Source organism: Haplochromis burtoni, unplaced genomic scaffold (assembly GCF_018398535.1).
Source record: "Haplochromis burtoni strain Fernald_Lab_line unplaced genomic scaffold, NCSU_Asbu1 Contig_204, whole genome shotgun sequence".
Classification (NCBI taxonomy): Eukaryota; Metazoa; Chordata; class Actinopteri; order Cichliformes; family Cichlidae; genus Haplochromis; species Haplochromis burtoni.
This window is the reverse complement of record NW_024582565.1, coordinates 191,365-211,326: the sequence shown is the minus strand read 5'-3', so window position 1 is coordinate 211,326 and position 19,962 is coordinate 191,365. Positions and strand designations below refer to the sequence as shown.

Here is a 19,962-nt window from a genome sequence, read left to right as displayed (position 1 = left end):
GTGTGTGTGTGTGTGTGTGTGTGTGTGTGTGTGTGTGTGTGTGTGTGTGTGTGTGTGTAGGCCCGTTTGCCCTTCATGTAAAAAGTTCAAATAAAGTAAAAATGTTGCAATGAGCAAGGGGAACTTGTTGGGATCACTGAAACTTAAGCAGTTCGAGGGAAATTCCTTTCTTTTACTTTCTATATTTGGAGCACACGTATGCTTTTGAGTTTGGATTTTCTACTCATAGTGTTAACACAACAATTGCATTTAAGCCCGTCTTAAATTTCCTTAAATATGGAATTTATTTGTTTGTGTTTCTCTCTCTCTCGGCCTGTGTTTCTAGCTTCTGGGTGCCACTGCTATAGAGGACAAGCTGCAGGAAGGCGTTCCAGAGACCATCGCTATCCTCTCTCTGGCTAACATTAAAATCTGGGTTCTTACTGGAGATAAACAGGGTGAGATGCACACAGTTTTGCACCAGCTTTCAGAACTTAGTGTGCATGTTTAAAACATTTAAACCGTTTAGACAAGGGTTTAAAACGCAAAAGAATCTGCAAAATATAAACTAATTATAGAGCAGCATCCTTGTGATGAGGAGGTTGTTGAAACTGAAAACTTTAAGCATCAGTGCATCTATTTGCACCTTGACTATGTGGGTGTATTGTCATTCATGTAAACATACAGTACTGCTACACCCCTCTTGCTTTTGTAGTCTGAACCTATTTACTGGGCTAGCACTGGAAAAATTAATTTCTGGAAGTTTATCATGTATTCTGTCATCACCAAAGGACCGTAGGCTGTAGGAATGAGTGCAGTGAATGAAAAATAAAGGGACATGTTGACTGACATGCCTGCAGCAGCTATTATAGTTTAAGGCCAGAGGCATGCCTGCAAAGGGAGAAGTAGCTGAAACGACGAGCAGTACATTAGCAAATAGCTTTTAACCGAAGCAGCACTTGTATTTGTTAGATCCTCTCCCATTCCTTCACACAGAAACGGCTGTAAACATAGGCTACTCCTGCAAGATGCTGACAGATGATATGACCGAGGTTTTCATCATCAGTGGCCACACCGTCCAGAGCGTACGGCAAGAACTCAGGTCAGTCTGGTTATGTGCACACTGTACTAGACTGTACACTGTGGGATCGAGATAAATGCCAAACTCCAGATGACGGGCGGGCAGAAACTAAGAAATGTATGCATGATTGAAGTCGGTAGGTGTGGTAGCAAAATGTTCCAACTACTCTGTGAGAATCACTCGACAGTGACCAGAGCTTCTTGACTCATTTCTAGTCAAATTATCCAGCTCACCCTGTGAGGACTGATTCATGACCCTGACATTTTAGATAAAAGCAAAAAGGAATAATTGAAAGAGATTTTTCCCAGACTTCAGTGATCATCATGACATGAACTGATAGCAAAGGGTTAGAGTTCCAGTCATCACTGATTATGGCTGAGAACTCACAAGGTTAAATATGAGCAGCATTGCAACATACCCCTTAACTATGAAGTCAGTTTAGAAAGTGAGCAAATCCAGTGTAATGGTGCAAAAGAATAAAATTATCTTTCAAAGATAGAAGAATTCTAAACTGGTATTTTTGATGTTCTTTGTGCAATGTTCAAATTCACTTGGAAAGTGCAATTATTCAAGTTATAAAGAGCCTATATTGGAATATCAGGCTCAGGATAAAACCTGCCATTATCACTAATCTTCTTCACATCCATGTTACTTTTCCAACTATCCCCTATGTACTTGCTTTTGTGAGTCTATATTCCTTATCCCACACTCAGATCTCTTTTTTTTTTTGCTGTGCATGATCATGTTGTCATGTAATTATGTCTCTGTGATGCAGATAGACACTGTTGATGTGGGCTTTGTTTGTCTTCCTCTCTAGAAGAGCGAGGGAAAGGATGATTGAGCTGTCACGTACCAGAGATGGAGTTAAAGAGGAGGGAATGCAGGGATGGAGGGAGCCATGTTTCAATGGAAATGGATTCAAAGAAGGACAAGAAGGAGGTGATACGGCAGGTGGAAGTGGAGGAGGAGTGGGGAAGCAGCTGCATGGCTCTCCCCTTCCTCCTCCTCTGCCTCTCTCTAACTTAATGGACAACATCTCAGGAGAGTTTGCCCTCGTAATCAACGGTCACAGTCTGGTATGAATAACACTCCTGCATGATATCTGTCACTGAAATTTAAGCTTAGTTACATAAAAACAATTCTTTCTCATTAAGTACTTTTCTTCAAAGCAGCAACTTGGACTCCTTTTACCGCCTGAACGTCTAAAACCTCTCTCCGTTGTCTTGTGGTAGGCCCACGCTCTCGAAGCAGACATGGAGGCAGAGTTTGTGTCGACAGCGTGCGCGTGCAAAGCGGTCATCTGCTGCAGAGTCACGCCACTGCAAAAAGCTCAGGTGGTGGAGCTCATCAAGAAGCGCAAGAAGGCCGTCACGCTGGCTATAGGAGACGGTGCTAATGACATCAGCATGATCAAAAGTGAGTTGTGCAAAAGTGTAACTGAAATATTGTTTTCAGAAAAGAAGAGAGAAGTTGGGTTTAGCCATTTGGGTGGCTTGTCTACTTTTAAGCAATGGAAATCCTAAGCAGAAGTACGGCTGTAGAAGTTGTTTATCTGCACGCTGTTCCTAGTAGTGATGTAGGTCATGTGGAAATCTGTGTTGCAGGAGTCCTCCTGAGGTAAAGGTTTGGTTGTCAGTGTTCTTTTAGGCCTTATTTACAAATTATTTGTTCACTGCTTATAGATGGATGTGACGCCGACAAACAAAACAAATCGACAGAAGTCACATTTAATTTTAGTGTCACTCCTAAAATCCCAAAACACCAAATATGTCCTGTTAAGCTTTGAAAAGATGTTTAGAAGAAAACGTATTTGTGTTTAATAGAAAGGAGGCTTGTGTTTGAACTGTTCACTGTACAAATAATTGTACTAAGACTGAACTATACTGTCAATCATTGCTTCATAATATTTATTTCTAAGCTTAAAGCCAAACTAAAAGAGAAAACTATTAATACCTCAGTGCTCTGTTTCTCTGCATGTCTTGTAATCAGTGTGTTGTAAGTGCATCAGCCTGTGTGTGTTTGTCTGTGGATGTACATCATGTCTACATATCTGCATGCAAGTGCAAAACAGAAATGCAATCAGTGCAGCAGTGAGGAGAAGGATTGGTTCACTTCCTGTAATTTCTGATTTAAAAATCTCGAAACAATCAAATGTTTTTCCCCCTTCTGTGCTCTTTTTGTCCAGCTATTGAAAATGGAACACATACTCAAGTTAAACTGAGAATTATGGTTTTGCTGATGGTAATGCTGGTTTCCCAATCAGTTACCAGCAGTTAGTGGGAAGTTTGTGGGAAGTTTGTGGGAACCTTGGGTTCCCAAGTTATGAAAACATTTTCTGGCTACCGCTTTCTTCCTCCACATAATGTTATGTGGCATTAGTCTTCTCGACAGGAAGGTAATGAGCATGCTAACGTTGCTAAGTTATTCAACATGGCATTAACTATAGCTCATAACCGAGAGGAAAGGTTCTCCGTTAGAAAATGATAAAGTTTTATTAGCTAGAGTTAGCTTTTGCCACAGTTTTCACTTATTAGATTGTGTAAAATACAGACAGCAGGGCCTAAAGGTAACCTGTTGTGTCCATATGTCCCTGTACTCTATTTCTTTACTCTTGGACTCTGCAAGTAGCTTTATATTATTCACAGTTTATAATAATCCTATTTATTTATTATTATGCTCTGGTCCTTTATGCAACAGTTGTTTTATTTCAGTCTTTCTTCTGACTGTCTGCCCTTGATAAACAGAAGGTTTGAACAGTAGGCGTGTGAGGTGTCAAAGCTGAGTGCACCATTTTGGTTTTCCCCTCTCATTGATATCATACACATCTGAGAAAAAAACAGTGTGAAACTTTTACCATTGTCTACACTGGGGCAAATAAGTGTTTGCCCCATTCTGGTTTCTTAGTTCTTTGCATATTTGTCACACTCATCATGTTTCAGAGGATCAAAGAAATTTCAATATGAGACTGCAGGCCTCATTTGCTTCAGTTAAGATCAGAGTTTGTGATTCAGCAATAAGAAAAAGATTCAACAAAAATGGCATCAATGGGTGAATTCAAAAGTTAAAAAACCACTAGTGACCAAAAAGAACACAAAGGCTTGTTTCACAAACATCAATTATCAAAAACATCTTGATGATCTCTTTTGTGAAAATATTCTGTGGACTGATGAGACAAAAGTTGAACTTTTTTAAAGGTTTGAGGGCCTTTGGCATAAAACTAACACAGCTTTTCATGAAAATGACATCATACCAATAATCATACATGGTGGTTGTACTGTGATCTGGGGTTGATTTGCTGCTTCAGGACGACTTGCTATAATTCATGGAAGCATAAATTCTGCTCTCTACTGAAGAAGAACCTCCAGCCATCAGTTCGTGCCCTGAAGCTCAGGCTCACTTGGGTTATGCACCAGGACAATTAACACACAGGAAGTCCACCTCTGAGTGGCTCAAAAAACACACAAAAAAATGAAAGATTTAGAGTTGTCTAGTAAAAGTTAAATTTCTTTGATCGTCTGAAACGTGTAAGTGTGACAAATATGTATAAAAACTAAGACATCAGGAAGGGGTCAAATCCTTTTTCCCAGCACTGTCTGTATAGAAAACTGGGGGGGAAAAAATCTCTTGAATTTGTCTTTTCATTTCATCTGCACGCTTCCAGGTGCTCATATTGGAGTTGGTATCTCAGGTCAGGAGGGCATCCAGGCTGTGCTAGCCAGTGACTACTCCTTTTCCCAGTTCCGCTTTCTACAGCGCCTCCTGCTGGTCCACGGCCGCTGGTCATACCTGCGTATGTGCCGTTTCCTCTGCTACTTCTTCTACAAGAACTTTGCCTTCACCATGGTGCACTTCTGGTTTGGCTTCTTCTGTGGTTTTTCTGCCCAGGTCAGAGAGTAGAGGTTATGATTAAAGCATACTGTAAAGGGTTACAGTCATGATTATAACTCTGTTTGTGTGTGTTTTTTTTGTAGACCGTATACGATCAGTACTTCATCACACTCTTCAACATTGTCTACACCTCCCTCCCTGTGCTGGCCATGGGGATATTTGACCAGGTCTTTCACATTTATTCCTTTGTATTGAGCTCTCATAAGATTTTATTTTACATTTCGTTTTTATAAAACTCCATGAAGTTTCATGAATCAGAAAATGATTTTCTTTTGCATTTGAAATCTGTCTCGTGAATTTTAAAAAAATGTATATAAGACACATTTTTGGCCAGAGTCTGTTGGACCATGGCTAAAAATACTGCACACATTGTGGGAGAAAACCAGAACAGACACAAAAAGGTCCCAGACAATCAAGTTCAACACCACATCCTTTTAACTGAGGTGACAGTACTCAGGATTAGCATGAAATATGGAACTGTTTTCACATGCTGATGTTAGCATTTTGCTCAGAACACCAAGCCACAAGTTTTGGCTGTAGTTTCTATATAATGTTATTTTAGTAAACGCAGCGTCTCACTTCCTCTATGAATGCAGGATGTTCCTGATCACAGAAGTTTGGAATATCCAAAGTTGTATGAGCCCGGGCAGCTCAACCTCCTCTTCAACAAGAGAGAGTTCTTCATCTGCATTGCCCAGGGCATCTACACATCAGTGGTGCTGTTTTTTGTTCCATATGCTGTCCTGTCCAATGCCACTCAGAGCAACGGAGTACCCCTCGCTGACTACCAGACCTTTGCAGTCACCACAGCGACAGCCCTGGTTATTGTGGTCAGTGTACAGGTGAGGAACTGTAGAGTGCTTTAAGCAGGCGACTGCCTCACAGAGTGCTGTGCAAAAGTGTTGAGCCACCCCTCATTTCTTTATATTTTACTTCAAAGGAGCCAGACTTTCTGTCATTTCTGGTCTTGCAAGGTTTTTCTTTAAATTACATTCCCAGTTTCTTCTCATCTAGTCTTTGTACTTAATTACTTTCAGAGAAGGTTCTTATTTTTCATTTGTATTGAAAATGACATCGTGAAGAAATAGAGATGCATCTGGCGCTGCAGTTTAGCCATCTACTGTTCATCAAAGGTGGTCTCAGTGGATGAGAAACTCTCTCTTCCTTAAGAAGAAGTGTGCCAAATTACACATGAACTGAACTAAAATAATCAGTGGCATCAGGCTTTATGGAAGGATGAATCCAAATGTGAAATTTTTGTTTCAAATCATCATCAATACGTACGGAGAACAGTGAGTCATCTATAAAACACGGTGGAGACTCTGTCGTGGTTTATAGCAGCATTTCAGCCAGTGGTGTTGGAGAACTTGTCAAAATTGGTGAAACACAGAAAAGTCCCATCAGATTTTGACCCGCCATGCAGTACCATCGGGAAAGCATCTGATTGGCAACAGCTTCATTTTTCAGCATGACAGTGATCCCAAAGACACTGGAAATGCAGTAAAGGTGCACCTAAAAACACTATGAGTCATGGACTGGCCTCCCCAGAGCTCAGATCTCAACATTACTGAAGGATTGTGGGATCATGTCGACAGAGAACAGAACAAAAGGAAGCCAAGATCCAAAGTAGAGCTTTGAGGCTCTACTTAAAGAAGCCTGGAGAAATATTCCTGAAGACTACTTAAAGAAATTACAAGAAAGCTTGTCTAAGAGAGCTCAGGCTGAGATGAAGATTAAAGATGGTCATACACAATATTAATTTTCAAACTCATTAGAATTGTGTATTAATGCTTATATCCTGTATTTCCATGTATATTTGCACAGATTTCAATAAACCGCTGCACCTGTTTCCCATTTTACTAGCAAAATATAAAGAAATGCAGGGAAGTGGCAAGCTCAGCGTTGTATAACAATTAATTGTTCAGGAGTGGCATATTAACTGTGAGCATCTGCTGTTTTCTGGGGGTTTATTCTTTTTGTTTTGTTTTGTTTGCATGTCTGTGTTTGTAGGTTGTTCTCGATACCGGCTTCTGGACAGTGTTCAACCATGTGTTTGTGTGGGGCTCTCTGGGCTCCTATTTCATCATCATGTTTGCTCTGCACAGTCAGACCCTCTTCAGGATCTTTCCTAATCAGTTCCACTTTGTAGGTTCGTCCCTGCTCCCATTTCTCAGCCACATGTGTACCAGCAAATCAAATACTGTAATTCTTCTTAGCCGATATCATTCTGCCAACACCGATTTGTTTTCATCGATAATTTACATACTTTTTTGTAATGAAAATCTATTTTGTGAGTCTAAAAACTAAACACAAGTAAGTTTCAGTACTGAGAATAGATTGATTTTGTATAATCTGATATCACTTCATTGCACCAAATGCATTACTGTTGGAGATAATAATCATGTGTACACAGTGAAAAGCAAGACATGTCTAAAACACATTTGTCTGTTCTCTGTCTGTTTGTAAGTGCAGGTAGTGCCCAGAGCACATTATTGCAGCCAGTCGTGTGGTTAACGATTGCACTGGCAACAGCAATATGCATAGTTCCAGTTTTGGCGTTCCGCTTCCTCAAGCTGGACCTCAAACCTCAGCTCTCAGACACGGTGAGAAAACACACAAAAACACAGCGTTTCTAACACTGATGTCTCCATCTTCTTCCTTGCAACATGCTTTACAGTCTTTCTAGAATGTCAGTTTGAACTCTGTGCAATGATTAACTGCATGTGTAAAAACATTTTATCTTTGTGTGTCTTTGTGTGGGGTGGTCGGGACTTATTGCTAACCCTCACAGTGCACTTTAATACCCTGCAAATATTGACCTAATCAGTTTCCCCTAATGTCATGACTTGCTTTCAGTAAATTCATCCAACATAAGTGTGTGGCTTTATCAGACGTTATGTCTTGAGCTTAGCCGTGCATCCAACCGAAGCCGATGTCAAGATGTTGTGAAGAAGTTCCTGCTTTGATTTGCATGTAGTTTCTCAACAGTCACTATTACAGATTTTTTTTATGATGAGGTTAATTTTGAGTTAAGTGCAAAATGTTCTGGGTTTCGATGACCTAAAACATGAGTTTAAAAGCAGCAGAAATAGTTTGATGAACTGCTGGATAGATGCAAAGACTACAAAGACTAAAAAAAAAGGCAGGATGCATAAAAGTTTGAAAAAATGTGATGGTTTAGAAAGTTTCACTGAAACTTTCAGTTTTTATTTTGTTGTCAAATGGCATAAATATTAGTTTGAGTTTTTGTTTTGTTTTGGGGGAATTTTTTTTGTTTTTGTTTTTTTTTCGTTTTTGGATTATCTTATTTGTGTGGCTATGTTGAACTAGCCGTGTTCCTATAAGCTGAAACGATGTCCCATTTCCTGTCTCATCGTTCTCCAGGTTCGTTACACTCAGCTGGTGCGGCAGAAGAGACGAAAGCCGCCAGGTCGTAACACTGGAAGCGCTTGGCGTGGTACCGGCAGTGTGTCAGAGGGCCGTCTGGGCGCCCGTGGTGGTTCAAGGAGATCCGGCTATGCCTTCGCCCATCAGGAAGGCTTTGGAGAGCTAATCACATCAGGGAAAAATATGAGGCTCTCGTCTCTGGCCCTGGCATCCTTTGCCTCCAGACATAGCTCCAGCTGGATTGACACGCTCCGCAGGAAGAAGCATACTCACACTCCCCCCAGCACCTCAGGGGAGTGCAGCCCAGCACCCAGTTTCATCTCTGTGTCGGTTCCACCACTTTCAAACTCTTCGTCTATTCTGGGCGGCTCTCAAGAAACACCGATCGAAGAGGAAACGGTTGCGGCACCAGCTCAGAACACACAGATGATCCCTGCTTCAGTCACACAAACCTTACCGGCTTTGGCACCAGATGCAGAAGCTCCTGCGTCTCAAGTTTCAGCTCAGGCCACTAGTTCTGGCGTTTTAACCCCCACAGCAGCAAAGTCCCAGGGGGGAGACTCACCTGGAGGCTGGACCCTTTCTCTGGGGACCGTGCAGGTCATTTGAGGTTTTATGATGTAGCAGTAACACAACAGTTATATAACAAATGCAACAATACACACTAGTACTTTTATATCTGTGTGATGCAACTCTTCTAACACCAAGCTAAAACATAACCTTTCTTTCTTTGTCCAACAGGAAGCTCTGTTTGGTTGGAAGGGTATTGCATCTCGTGCCAGTTCATCCAACAGTCCGGGCCCAACCTCTATTGCCAAGGAAACCAACCAGATTAAGTGAAACGTAAACATCTGATGGATGAATTCTATATTTACTGCGTGTACCAAACACACAAACTGTACACACTGTGTGCTTTTCTGGAGAGAACACAAAGACTGTTATTTAAATAAAAAAAACTTTACCCGCACAGTGTCTCAAAATGCATCAGTTACATCCGGATCTCTGCAGGAAGCGACATATCGTCTTATGACATGAACTTTCTCAGCCATAAATTAAGATTTACTGGTGAGATATTTGAGCGCACAGTGTGTGGTGGTTATGTTAATGAATGCTTGAGATTTACAGTACATAACTGAGGGACAGAAGCAGGTGCAGAAGCAAATGTCAAAGTAGCCTTTGAAAGATTGTTTCTGCTTATTTCACAAGCCTCACTCACAACTAAGCCACTCAGCACCTCTCAGTAATGAGACGAATGAGCAAGCAGAATCATAACAGTTTTAACCAGTGAAGTGCAAGCTGTATTATCTGCAAAGGTTCTCAATGAGAATGGTATTTTAATTTAAAGTATTCTCCCAAAGGTCTGTTTTGTTTAGTTCTTACTTGTTATACTGTAACTCTTCCCACATTTGCTTTTTTTGCATCACATTGATGTGTTTATGTGTGATTTAAAGCTAGGCCTTTTTTTTGGTCTAACAAAGGCCAGATCATGTTAATGTGCCTCTGATGTAACGCAGACGTAAGAACAGAATGGAAAGACTTCACTTTAGGCCAGTTCTGCAGAAAAGAAAAGGTAGAAGAAAAATAAATTTAAAAAAAAGTGATTTGTTAAATTCCTAATCATGATTGTTGTCATTGTGAACAGTAGTGCTTATCCGTACTGTAAACATATACTCCAGTAAAGTGCTTTATATTCATTTTTGTTCATGAATTAAAGAAAGGAAGTTGTTTGTGGACAATCATGCCTTAACAAAGCCAAGATATCGCCCCCTTTTTTTCTTTTATTTTTTCCACCCCTCCACTAATCCAAGTGTTGATGCACCTCAGACTTGGATAATCATTAAATAGGGTAACCAAAGGAACACTGACCTGCTCTTGGACATCTCTCTGTACTACGGTCAGCAACAGGCAGTTGAAACACAGCTCACGTGATCTGCAAAATCTGGTCTAAATGAATGTACTGTACAGTTTTAGCAAGAGGCAGGTCTCTGTGGAAGTGTGGATGTGAATGATATTGAATAAAAATCTGATTTGTCTTTCACATGAGGGAAACATGCTGCGTCTGTGCAAATGATTTACTCATCAAACGAAGTTTCAGGTGGAAATGACTCCCAGTACATACATATATATATATATATATATATATATATATATTAGAGATGGCACGATACCACTTTTTATATAATATATATTATATATGAAATATTAAAAGCTTCAGTCTGTCTTGCCACACTTGCCATTTTCCTTTCGTGCACTACAGTAAGAAAACAGGATATGTGAAAATATTTTTAAGGAACTTTCTAAGTTAAGAGATTTTTCATAAATGAATATTAATATAGCAGAGCTATATTCAGCTTTCGCTGGGTTGGGGGGGCTTATTTTGATGCTGAAGAGGATTTCCTCTGTGTAACGGCGCTGAACAAGGGGAAGAGCGCAGGGATTTCACAATAACGGGTCTCATGGACAGCAGACTGAGCCAACCAGAGAGAGCCGCCTTTAACTTTAACTGCACAGGGGGTTTTGGTGTTGCATGAGCGGTTTTCGTGGTGTAAATAGCTCGGTCTTGTTTTCACGGTGTAAAACGTTTGAGTGGGGTCAGTGTACAGTTGCTGCCGTCGGCGATGGTGTGAGGACCCGCCGCTGGAAGGAGGATCTCTGGGTAAAAATGGGGATTTTTCTCCTTTTGCTGTTCTTCGCTCCGGTCAGCGGAGTTTTTGAAGGAACATGTCCCAGAAAAGGTAACCTCTCCTCTCATATTGTCTAAATGTAATTTTTTTTCTTCATCTGTTTTCTTTGTTATTAAGAATAACAAAAACTTAGGCTAATTTAGTGACAAAGTTAAAGTTATTATAATTTAGGATTTTTTGGAGTCTAGTTTTGGAGTTAACTGAAAATCACAACGTTTAAAAATATTTACTTCATCGAAGTTGACTGTATTATTACAGGATAATATATAAAGTAAGCTTTTTTTCTTGCTCTTTCCGCTTTTGTTCTTTCGGGGGAAATGCGTTTTTATCCTGTTGGGAAATGTTATGACGCGTTGTAGCAGCTAATTTTACAAGCTTTTTTTTTTTTTGTTGTAAACTTTACATTTTATAAATATTATAGGCACAGAGTCAGGAAAATTCATATAAAAACAAACAAACAAAAATTAATCGGCCACTTCATTAGGTACACCTGTTCAAGTATGCCGGTCTTATCAGCTGAGCGGATTTACGCGTGTAGACGTGGACAAGTTCAAACTGAGCATCCGAATGTGAGATGATGATGTAGCTGACTTTGAATGTGGCGTGATTCTTGAAAGGTTAATTTGAGTATCTCAGAATCTGCCTGGATTTTCCCACACATCTGTCTATAGGGTAAACAGAGAATGGTTCAAATAAGAGAAGATATCAGGTGAGCGACAGTTCTCTGGGTGAACATGTCTGGTTGATGCCGGAGGTCAGAGGAGGATGACCAGACTGCTTCAGGTTGATTGGAAGGAAACAGCAACTCAAATATTCACTAGTTACAACAGAAGCATGAAGGTGTATAGGTCTCTGAATGCACAACACATTGAACGTTGAAGTATATAGGCTATAGCAGCAGCACATCTGTCAGCTAAAAAGAGGAAAGCGAAGCTATAATTAAAAGGGCTCATCAAAACTGGACAGAAAATATTGGCTGCTGTGATGTGTCAATTTTTGCTGCACATGTGGATGGTAGGATCAGACATAAACAGCATGAAAGCTTAGTTTTTATGTGGATCTAATTTTGAGCTCTTGTTTTTAATTCAGTTTACTGAAAATGTTTTGTTTTAATTTTATTTTTTTATTAGTTTCAATGTCAGTTTTAGTTTCTTTATTGACTGTTGTCTGGAAACCATATACCAGAGACAGAGAGAGCTTTTTAAAAGTAACAAGTAACAAGTTCAAAAAAAAAAAGTCAGTCAAAGCCTCATTAGGAAACTTGTGACAACAAATTTTACAAAACTAACAAATGTTAAAAGGATATTTTCTCTCCATTTTTACTTTATTTTAGTTAGTTTTCCAAGTTTACAAAATCATTTAAGCTCATTTCAATTTCTTCAAAGTATACTTTTTTTAAGTAACTATTTTTTTCACATCGAGTTTTATTTTTATTTTTAAGTTAGTTTGAATTAAGCATAACTTTCTATAGCGACTGTGTGATGTTATCATGTCAGTATGAACAGAGAAGGACTAACCCAGTACCAGCATATATAACATAGTGGCTGTTGATTCTACATCAGGCCCTTATCAGCTTCAGCTTCAGTCTCCATTTTATCAGATTTATCAGATAAAGTCTTATCAGATGTTTAAAAAGACACAACGGTTAACTGGGCAAGAGCAAAACGATTTGTTTTACTAAAGACTAAGGGGAATGAAACTATGACTTCAACCCAGTCAAGTTCAGGCAAGTCATACTAAACTAAAACATGTCAGGTTATAAGTGACTGTGTGAGGTCTGAGCAGAAAATCTGAAACATTACGGGGAATGTTAGAAATAATACAAGACTGAAAAGAAATGATGAAGATGAGAGACACGTTAAAAGAGGAAGTTGGGGTGGAGGTTATGCAATGTGTCGCTCTGTGTTGTGCCTAGTTAAATACAACCAGTACTGAAAATAATGAGATGTATGAACAATCAAATCACAAACATTCCACACACACACACACACACACACACACACACACACACACACACACACACACACACACACACACAACACACACAACACACACAGACAGACACACACACACACACACACACATCAAAAATGATTCTGGTTCTTATTAGTTCTACAGATTCTGTGTTTGTGTGTTTTTCTGCAGACCCTCCTCCAGGTGTGTTGGTCTTATCGCCGGGCAGTACGCTGTTTCTGACCTTTGGCGGTCATGTGAGGGTGGATGGTGTAAAGATCAGTCTGAAGGGAAGCAGCCTAAACATCAACAAAAGGGATGGTTCTTCGAACGGGACACCAGCCGCTCCAAATGATATACAAAACAGTGCAGTTTCAGTCAAAAGTGATGACAGTTCTCTGAAGAATGTAAGTGAGGGCTACAGCCCTCATTTCACGGAGGCAGGAGGAAACAGAAGCCTCATATATTCAGATGCAGGATACACAACTTCTCCTCACATCGTCCAGCCAACCAGGGCCACTCGATCGCTGAAGGACGAATCTCATTGGACCACTGGAGAAACAGATGTTGAGGATGACTATGAGGAGGATGAAGAGGATGAAGTGGGGGAAGGAGTGAACCGGGTAACAAGGGGGATAAAAGTGATGCCTGAGTGGAAGTGGAACACGATGACAGTGGGGACAGAAGACAGGGACTGGGGTGAAATTAAATTCGGGAGGAGTGGGACAACGCTAACTCTGGCCTCACTGAGAATGGAAGACTCTGGAAAATACAGTTGTCATCACAAAGGCAAAGAAAAGTTTAGCTTAAAGGTGATCGTTGCAGGTGAGTTCTCATAGTGAGGACTTTGTGATGGAGGAGGAAGGTTATATAATTCCATCCATGCTTTTATTTTCAAATAAAAAGCCTATAGGTGGAAGGCAAATGACTTTAAAATCCATCTTTTAAATCCAGCTCAGAACTTGTATATCATTGGGTCAGGATTGATGTTGTACACACGACTCACTGATAGACAAACAGTAAACAAACCAGCGGGTGAACTGTGACTTTAAATGTTTTTGGGCAAATTTCAAATTTTAAATAGTGACACCAAAAATATTTTGCAGTTTAGCAGTTTTAGGGTCTTTACCTTGCGATATAAAGCTTGCCTTGAGGCAACTGTTGCCGTGATTTGGTGCTATATAAATAAAATTGATTTGAACTGAACTGCTTATGCACAGCTCTCCTGAAGCCCCATCACAGCATACCAGTCAGGCTGAGGTCGGGACTGGGCCATTGTAACACATTGATTCTTTTCTTTTTCAGATATGTTATAGCTTTGCTGCTGTGCTTGCTCGTCGTCCTGTTGCATGAGCCAGTATGGGTCAACATTTGGCTGTAAAACAGAAGGCCTCACATTTGACTCTAGAATACTTTTTTTTTTACATAGAAGTATTCACGGTTGACTCAATATCTGTAAGGCACCCAGGTCCTGTGGCTAAATAACAAGCCCAGATCATCACTCCACTGTTGTGCCAGACTGTTGCTGATATGCATCACCAAACGTGGTGTTGTGACTATCGTCTGTGCAAAGTTCATTGTTCCCAAATTCTTCTGGTTTGTTTACATGCCACTTTGCAAATCTAAGTCATGCTGCCATGATCTTTTTAAGAGAGTAGAGGCTTTCTCCTGGCAGCCATTAAAACAACACATAGTTCAGTCTTTTTCTAATCGTGCTGTCATGAAGGCCAACAATATAACAAACTACCTGAGGGCTGTAGAGCCTGAGAGGACCCTATTTGGATAATTGATTTTTAAAAATGGATGGGTGAACAGTGTGTTTACATGTCTTCTTTATCTCTTAGATTCTCCTGAGCCTCCCAGTCTGTTCTGCTACAAAAAGTCGCCCAGTAGTAAAATCCGCTGTGAAGGAATGCCTCAGAAAGCCGCCATAAAGCAGCCTAGTTGTTACCTCTTGCTGAGTAAAAAGTAAGTTCATTGCACTTGAAGTCCCCCATGAGTGCTTTGTGTCGTGTTTTAAAAGGATCATCAAGTAATATTTTGCTCCTGTATTTACATACATACAGGAAAACTGATGTGTGCAAGCCATGGATAAAAAAATGTGCATACTGTGGTTGTTCTCGATCAATATTGGTGTATGTTGCAAAACTTCTGTAATCTTGTGCAGTCAAAATGCTAACATTGCTCTTACATTAATAAATACTATTTCCAGTAAACTACTTGAGATCAAAAATTAAAAAGAAAAAAAGTATGAAAGTTGTAAATGGGCCTAATGTAGTAGAAATGTTGTTGTAGGCCACTTTCTCTTTTCCTTTATGTCCATCTTTGTGTGACTGACTGTTCTTTTCCTTTCCTTCTCTCAGTCCAAGAGAGAAATTCAAGCGAGTGTCATGCTCATACTCATCTCGGCTCTCTCGCTGTTGGTGTGCTCTGGACCACATTGAGGATGATCGGAGAACCCCTCACCTGGTCTACATGTGTGTGACAAGCATCACAGGCAATGTCACCAGCCCCCTTAAGTACTTTACACCATTAAAAATTTGTAAGTGCTCAAGTCAAAGTACATGTGTCCATGACAGGACTGAGTATTGGCCTTCTGAAGTGCTTTAAAGTTGTGCTCACTGTGTTTGTTCCCACTCCTCAGTAAAACCAGACCCTCCGTCAAATGTGTCAGTCCGACAGGAGAAAGGAAAGAAGAACAGGCTGACGGTCTCCTGGAATTTACCGACATCCTGGAAGGTGCAAGATAACTTCTATAAATTGATCTATGAAGTTAAATACAACCCTGTCAAACCGTCAATTGGTAACGAACAGGTCAGTGCTGAGACACCTGTTGTCAAACTACTAAGTGTGTATGTTTTTTGTTTTTTTTCAATGTTCATTACGCTGGCATGAAACAGAAAACGCAGTTTTGTTTCAGAGATTTTTGTCTTTTATGTATGTATTCAGGTACTGCCAGTTGATGGCCAGCGGCAAGCAACCATCACTGATATAATGCCTGGTGTTGAGTACCTGATACAAGTCAGAGCTAAAGAGGAATTTGATGGACAATGGAGTGAATGGAGTCCATCCACCTATGCTAAGAGCTGGACAGGTAAATTTACACAAACCCAAGAAAAAAAAATCAGAAAAATGATCCATCCTAGACACAGAGTCATGACGAGGTAGTATTTCTGTTTCTGTGCCATATGATTAGACTTTCTCATGAAAAACTTTGCTTAAACATCCTCTCATGTACATTTATACAGCCTCCAATTTTTCTTCCTCTATGAATGACTTGAATATGTGCAGATTGGCTCAGCATTCAGGATACCAGTTGATGAAGTGGTTGAAAAAGTTTATGAGTAACAGTGTCCTGTTGCACCTTCCCAGATTAAATACTTCAAATTCCCTTTAAAGTCGAAGTTTAGACATGAAAGTGAAACCACTTTGTGGTCTATGTTTTGTTTTGTTCTGTTTTTATCGGTTAATCTTGCCCGTCTGTAAGTTAAGATGCCTTCTGATTTATTTTCACAATTGCTCTACAGACATGAAAGAGGAATACTAGCTAATTTCCCAAGAAGAAAACAAATAAGCGTGTTTTCATTTTTAGGAAAGTCTTCTGGTTTATATTAAACACATTAGTAATGATTTAAAGACTTATTATTGTACCTTTGGATAAGTTGTAATGCTCCTAATTGCAAAACATTTAATTGTGAAATATATCTGACTAATATTTCATATTCAAGTAAATTACAGACAAATTCGTCATCTTTTGAACTAGTCATATTGCACATACAAGACCTTTACATGTTCGTCCCTGATCCCTCAGAGAAGCCTCAGCCTCCGTCAATCGTGTCAGCGACGTTGGAGGAAGGACAGGATATGACGACAATGATGACGGTGTCCTGGAGTTTACCGACAAACTTCGAGGAGCCACACAATTTTAGACTCATCTGTGAGATCAAATACGGGGAAACGAACCTCTCCTTTCACGGCGAAAACGTAAGTAGACAAGGTTTTACTTAGTTGTGAAAAGTTGAACACTCTGTTGTGTCAGTAAATGGAGACGTTTGCCTGTATGTGTCCATGTTGGTACAGCAGTTTGAAGGAGAGTGCTCCTACACCATCGTAGTGACTCCTACACCTGACGTTGACTTCCTGATACAGCTGAGGTATAAGGCAGAACATGATGGTCAGTGGAGTGAGTGGAGTATACCTTATCCTGTGAGCCCCCCAACGGGTAAATAAATACGCACACACACCTCTAAAAAATAAAATAAATAAGTATATTTAAGTTTATCAGTAAGTATTCTATATGCTCAATTAAAGCACAGTACAGGAGTGTAAGTTTTCACAGAAGTAGCTGAGTGGACTTTATTTGTGCTGAATGAAATTAAACTTTAAATCCTGTGACAGATGTTTAAGGGGCGCTTCTGTCAGTCTGCCCCAGGGCAGCTGTGGCTACACCACCAGTGTGTGAATGCGAGAGTGAATGAATAGTGAATGAATAGCTTTTCAAGTGCTTTGGGTGCCTTGAAAAGCGCTATATAAATCCAATCCATTATTATTATTATTAAGAAGTTTCTCAGTGGCTTAGGGGTTCGAGATATTGACCGTGTACCATTAGTGCACTTCCCCTTGTTGTGGTGAAAAAAAACCTTTCTTTTTAAACATCAGTCCAACTCTCTGTTCTCTTTAATGGTCACTTCTTTCAGCCTGTTTTTAAAATAAGGAAGAAACAGCCCTCCAAAAAAAGAGAGAGAGAAAGAGAGAAACAAGATTCTGCTGGATTAGGCACTATCACGTTGGATTATTTATAGTCTTTTTTATTTTGAAAGCAAGTGTTAGGCCATATTGACTTTTAATTGGTAAAGAATTTGTCTGCTAAATTACCCAAAACTTCTTACAACCAAAGAAGCATGTCTTGCTGCTTGGCAACTCTGAACTAACATAGCTATAAACACCTGAAAAGTTTGCAGAATTCAGTTTAGAATAATTTTCCCCCAGGAGTTATTCCTCCCTGCTGTAACATCTCCTTGTCTGCTTATTGGGACCACTTAAACTATGTCTTACTTATTGCAGTCTGACATAGTTCTTTAGGAAATGGACAATTTCAGTCTTTTTTAAAATTGCCTTATACAACTTTGCCTTGTTATCTCAGGTTTATCGTTTATTATTATCTTACTAATATGTTTTTAAAATATATTATTTACCCCGTAGGTTCAGGTTCAGGTGATCAATATCCAGATGATGGTGAGTTGGCATGCAAACTGTGAAATATTACAGTTACTTATGCGTGTGCGTGTGTGTGTGTGTGTGTGTGTGTGTGTGTGTGTGTGTGTGTGTGTGTGTGTGTGTGTGTGTGTGCGAGAGAGCCAAAAGAAGAGAGGGCCCCTCTGCCCCCTGGGTTTTAACAGGAAACCATGTCATCATAACAACTCAGGCTTGCAACAAAAACAGGCCTCAGGAGTTATGGTTCCTCACACCTACACGCAAACACAGACGTTCAGTTGCACTCAGATGTATTTAGATGGATGCTGTCTTGCTCAGTTAAGATTTATCACAGTCTACCCTTCTTTTTTACCACAGATCCCACAAAACCTCCACCAAAACCTAAAGAGTGGCCACATCATTTGCTGTGGATATTTGGTTTATTCGCTATCTTGTCTGTCATTTTGGCCATCTACACTTTCGGGTACTGACATTGGCACTTTCAATGCATCTCTTCAAAAAAAGGGCAGATTTATGACATAACATTAGTCATTTCTAAGATGTGATGTACGGTCAGCTCCTTCATTTTCATATTTCTTTTTCTTTTTTTAAATTGTCATTCAGGCACAAGGACAGATTTATCTCTAAACTGCACAGTCTTTATTTCACCACCCTCTGTGATGACTCATCTCAACCTTCGCCCTCTGTCCCGGTTGCCCCAGAAGGAGTAGCTTTGGTGACCTTTGTCCCTACAAAGAGCAACAAAGAGCACCCACCAAGTGATGAAAACGAAAGTGAAGAAAATGAGGAACAAAAGCCTTTGAGAGAGATGACAGACGCCAAGCACTTCAACAACACAAGTTATTTCTTCCTCCAGAGGGAATGAGAGCCGTGCAGAAAGAAGAATTATAGGCAGAAAATGTGGCAACTTATACTGTTGGACTGTTTTCCAGTTCCGTGCCAGTTTTATAGATGGCGCGATGTTCTCCACTGAACTTTAAGAAGCAAAGTCAGAAGCAGCTTTCTGACTTTGCTTCTATCTGTCTTTATCTATCTAACTTTATCTCATACCTAAAATACCTCTTAAACACTTTTTTTGTGTGACTGGTCCAAAGAGTTGCCCTTTACCTTCTCTATCCTACATCATCCATCCAACCAAGAGGCAGGCTACACCTTGCACAGGTGGTCATTGTGTCTCAGAGCTAACACAGAGAGACAGACAACCATTGACACCTACGGCCAATTTAGAATCACCACCTAGCCTGCCATGCATGTCAGAGAACACACACACAGCATGGTGGTCTGATGGTTAGCACCATCACCTCGTATCAAGAAGGTCCCAGGTTTGAAGCTATGTAGAGTTTACTGTCCTGCATCAGAGCAACTGAGATATGTGTTATGCAGGTCAAATAATTTACAATTTTTGAGCAACCTGACCTGTCTGAATTTTGTATATATTGCTAAAGGTTATCAAATATATCACATTGTTTCCTTTCAGGGTGTTCATAATGTATGCAGGGTTTGCAGAAGTAGTGGTTGAGGTCTTGTAAATACTTCATCTGTTTGCCTGGGATTTTAGACTGGGACAGTCATAGTCCCCAACATGCTTTTGATTTTTGTAGTTATTGCACAGTGAAAAAACAACAACTTATTTTGTATAGTTTTTCAGTAACATGGTGGACTTTAAATGGTTCACCTGCTGTTATAAGAATGCAAGGGAACCTTTCAAATAAACAAATGTGAGCTACTTTTGAATAAGCTGTATTTTTCTAGACCAGCATAGATAGATAGATTTTT

At 40.0% G+C, this 19,962-nt stretch overlaps 2 protein-coding genes across 6 annotated transcripts in view; both read left to right on the top strand.

The window, feature by feature from the left end:
* The window catches only part of atp8b2 (ATPase phospholipid transporting 8B2), a 28,402-nt gene extending 17,985 nt beyond the window's left edge, over positions 1 to 10,417 (top strand). For both annotated transcript variants that reach the window (XM_005936054.2, XM_005936053.2), the window contains 11 exons: positions 326 to 437; positions 976 to 1,081; positions 1,878 to 2,136; positions 2,293 to 2,476; positions 4,722 to 4,945; positions 5,032 to 5,115; positions 5,545 to 5,790; positions 6,959 to 7,097; positions 7,421 to 7,551; positions 8,333 to 8,935; positions 9,077 to 10,417. In XM_005936054.2, coding sequence (XP_005936116.1) covers positions 326 to 437; positions 976 to 1,081; positions 1,878 to 2,136; positions 2,293 to 2,476; positions 4,722 to 4,945; positions 5,032 to 5,115; positions 5,545 to 5,790; positions 6,959 to 7,097; positions 7,421 to 7,551; positions 8,333 to 8,935; positions 9,077 to 9,175 — 2,187 coding nt within the window. In that variant the 3' untranslated portion in view covers positions 9,176 to 10,417. The remainder of the gene's footprint in view (positions 1 to 325; positions 438 to 975; positions 1,082 to 1,877; positions 2,137 to 2,292; positions 2,477 to 4,721; positions 4,946 to 5,031; positions 5,116 to 5,544; positions 5,791 to 6,958; positions 7,098 to 7,420; positions 7,552 to 8,332; positions 8,936 to 9,076) is intronic.
* Positions 10,418 to 10,745: 328 nt separating this feature from the next.
* Positions 10,746 to 19,059, top strand: il6r (interleukin 6 receptor). Of its 4 annotated transcripts, none has more exons than XM_005936050.2 (11): positions 10,746 to 11,070; positions 13,165 to 13,797; positions 14,817 to 14,940; positions 15,336 to 15,514; positions 15,617 to 15,786; positions 15,922 to 16,066; positions 16,784 to 16,956; positions 17,056 to 17,194; positions 18,175 to 18,207; positions 18,544 to 18,649; positions 18,790 to 19,059. In XM_005936050.2, exons 1-11 carry the CDS (start codon positions 10,863 to 10,865, stop codon positions 19,049 to 19,051), a joined length of 2,172 nt encoding a protein of 723 aa, XP_005936112.1. In that variant the 5' UTR covers positions 10,746 to 10,862; the 3' UTR covers positions 19,052 to 19,059. The 4 variants fall into 4 exon arrangements, with proteins under 4 accessions (XP_005936112.1, XP_005936111.1, XP_005936114.1 ...); XM_005936049.2 differs by having other exon boundaries at positions 10,749 to 11,070; positions 17,053 to 17,194; XM_005936051.2 differs by having other exon boundaries at positions 10,750 to 11,070; positions 17,053 to 17,194; positions 18,181 to 18,207.
* Positions 19,060 to 19,962: the final 903 nt, after the last annotated feature.

What these genes read in the sequence shown, in the direction of transcription:
- il6r (XM_005936049.2), top strand. Translation starts at nt 10,863, where the DNA reads ATGAGCGGTTTTCGTGGTGTAAATAGCTCGGTCTTGTTTTCACGGTGT. An exon ending in TCCTGTGAGCCCCCCAACGG is followed by an intron (nt 17,195 to 18,174) that starts GTAAATAAATAC and finishes TTTACCCCGTAG; the next exon opens with GTTCAGGTTCAGGTGATCAA. An exon ending in TGATCAATATCCAGATGATG is followed by an intron (nt 18,208 to 18,543) that starts GTGAGTTGGCAT and finishes TTTTTACCACAG; the next exon opens with ATCCCACAAAACCTCCACCA.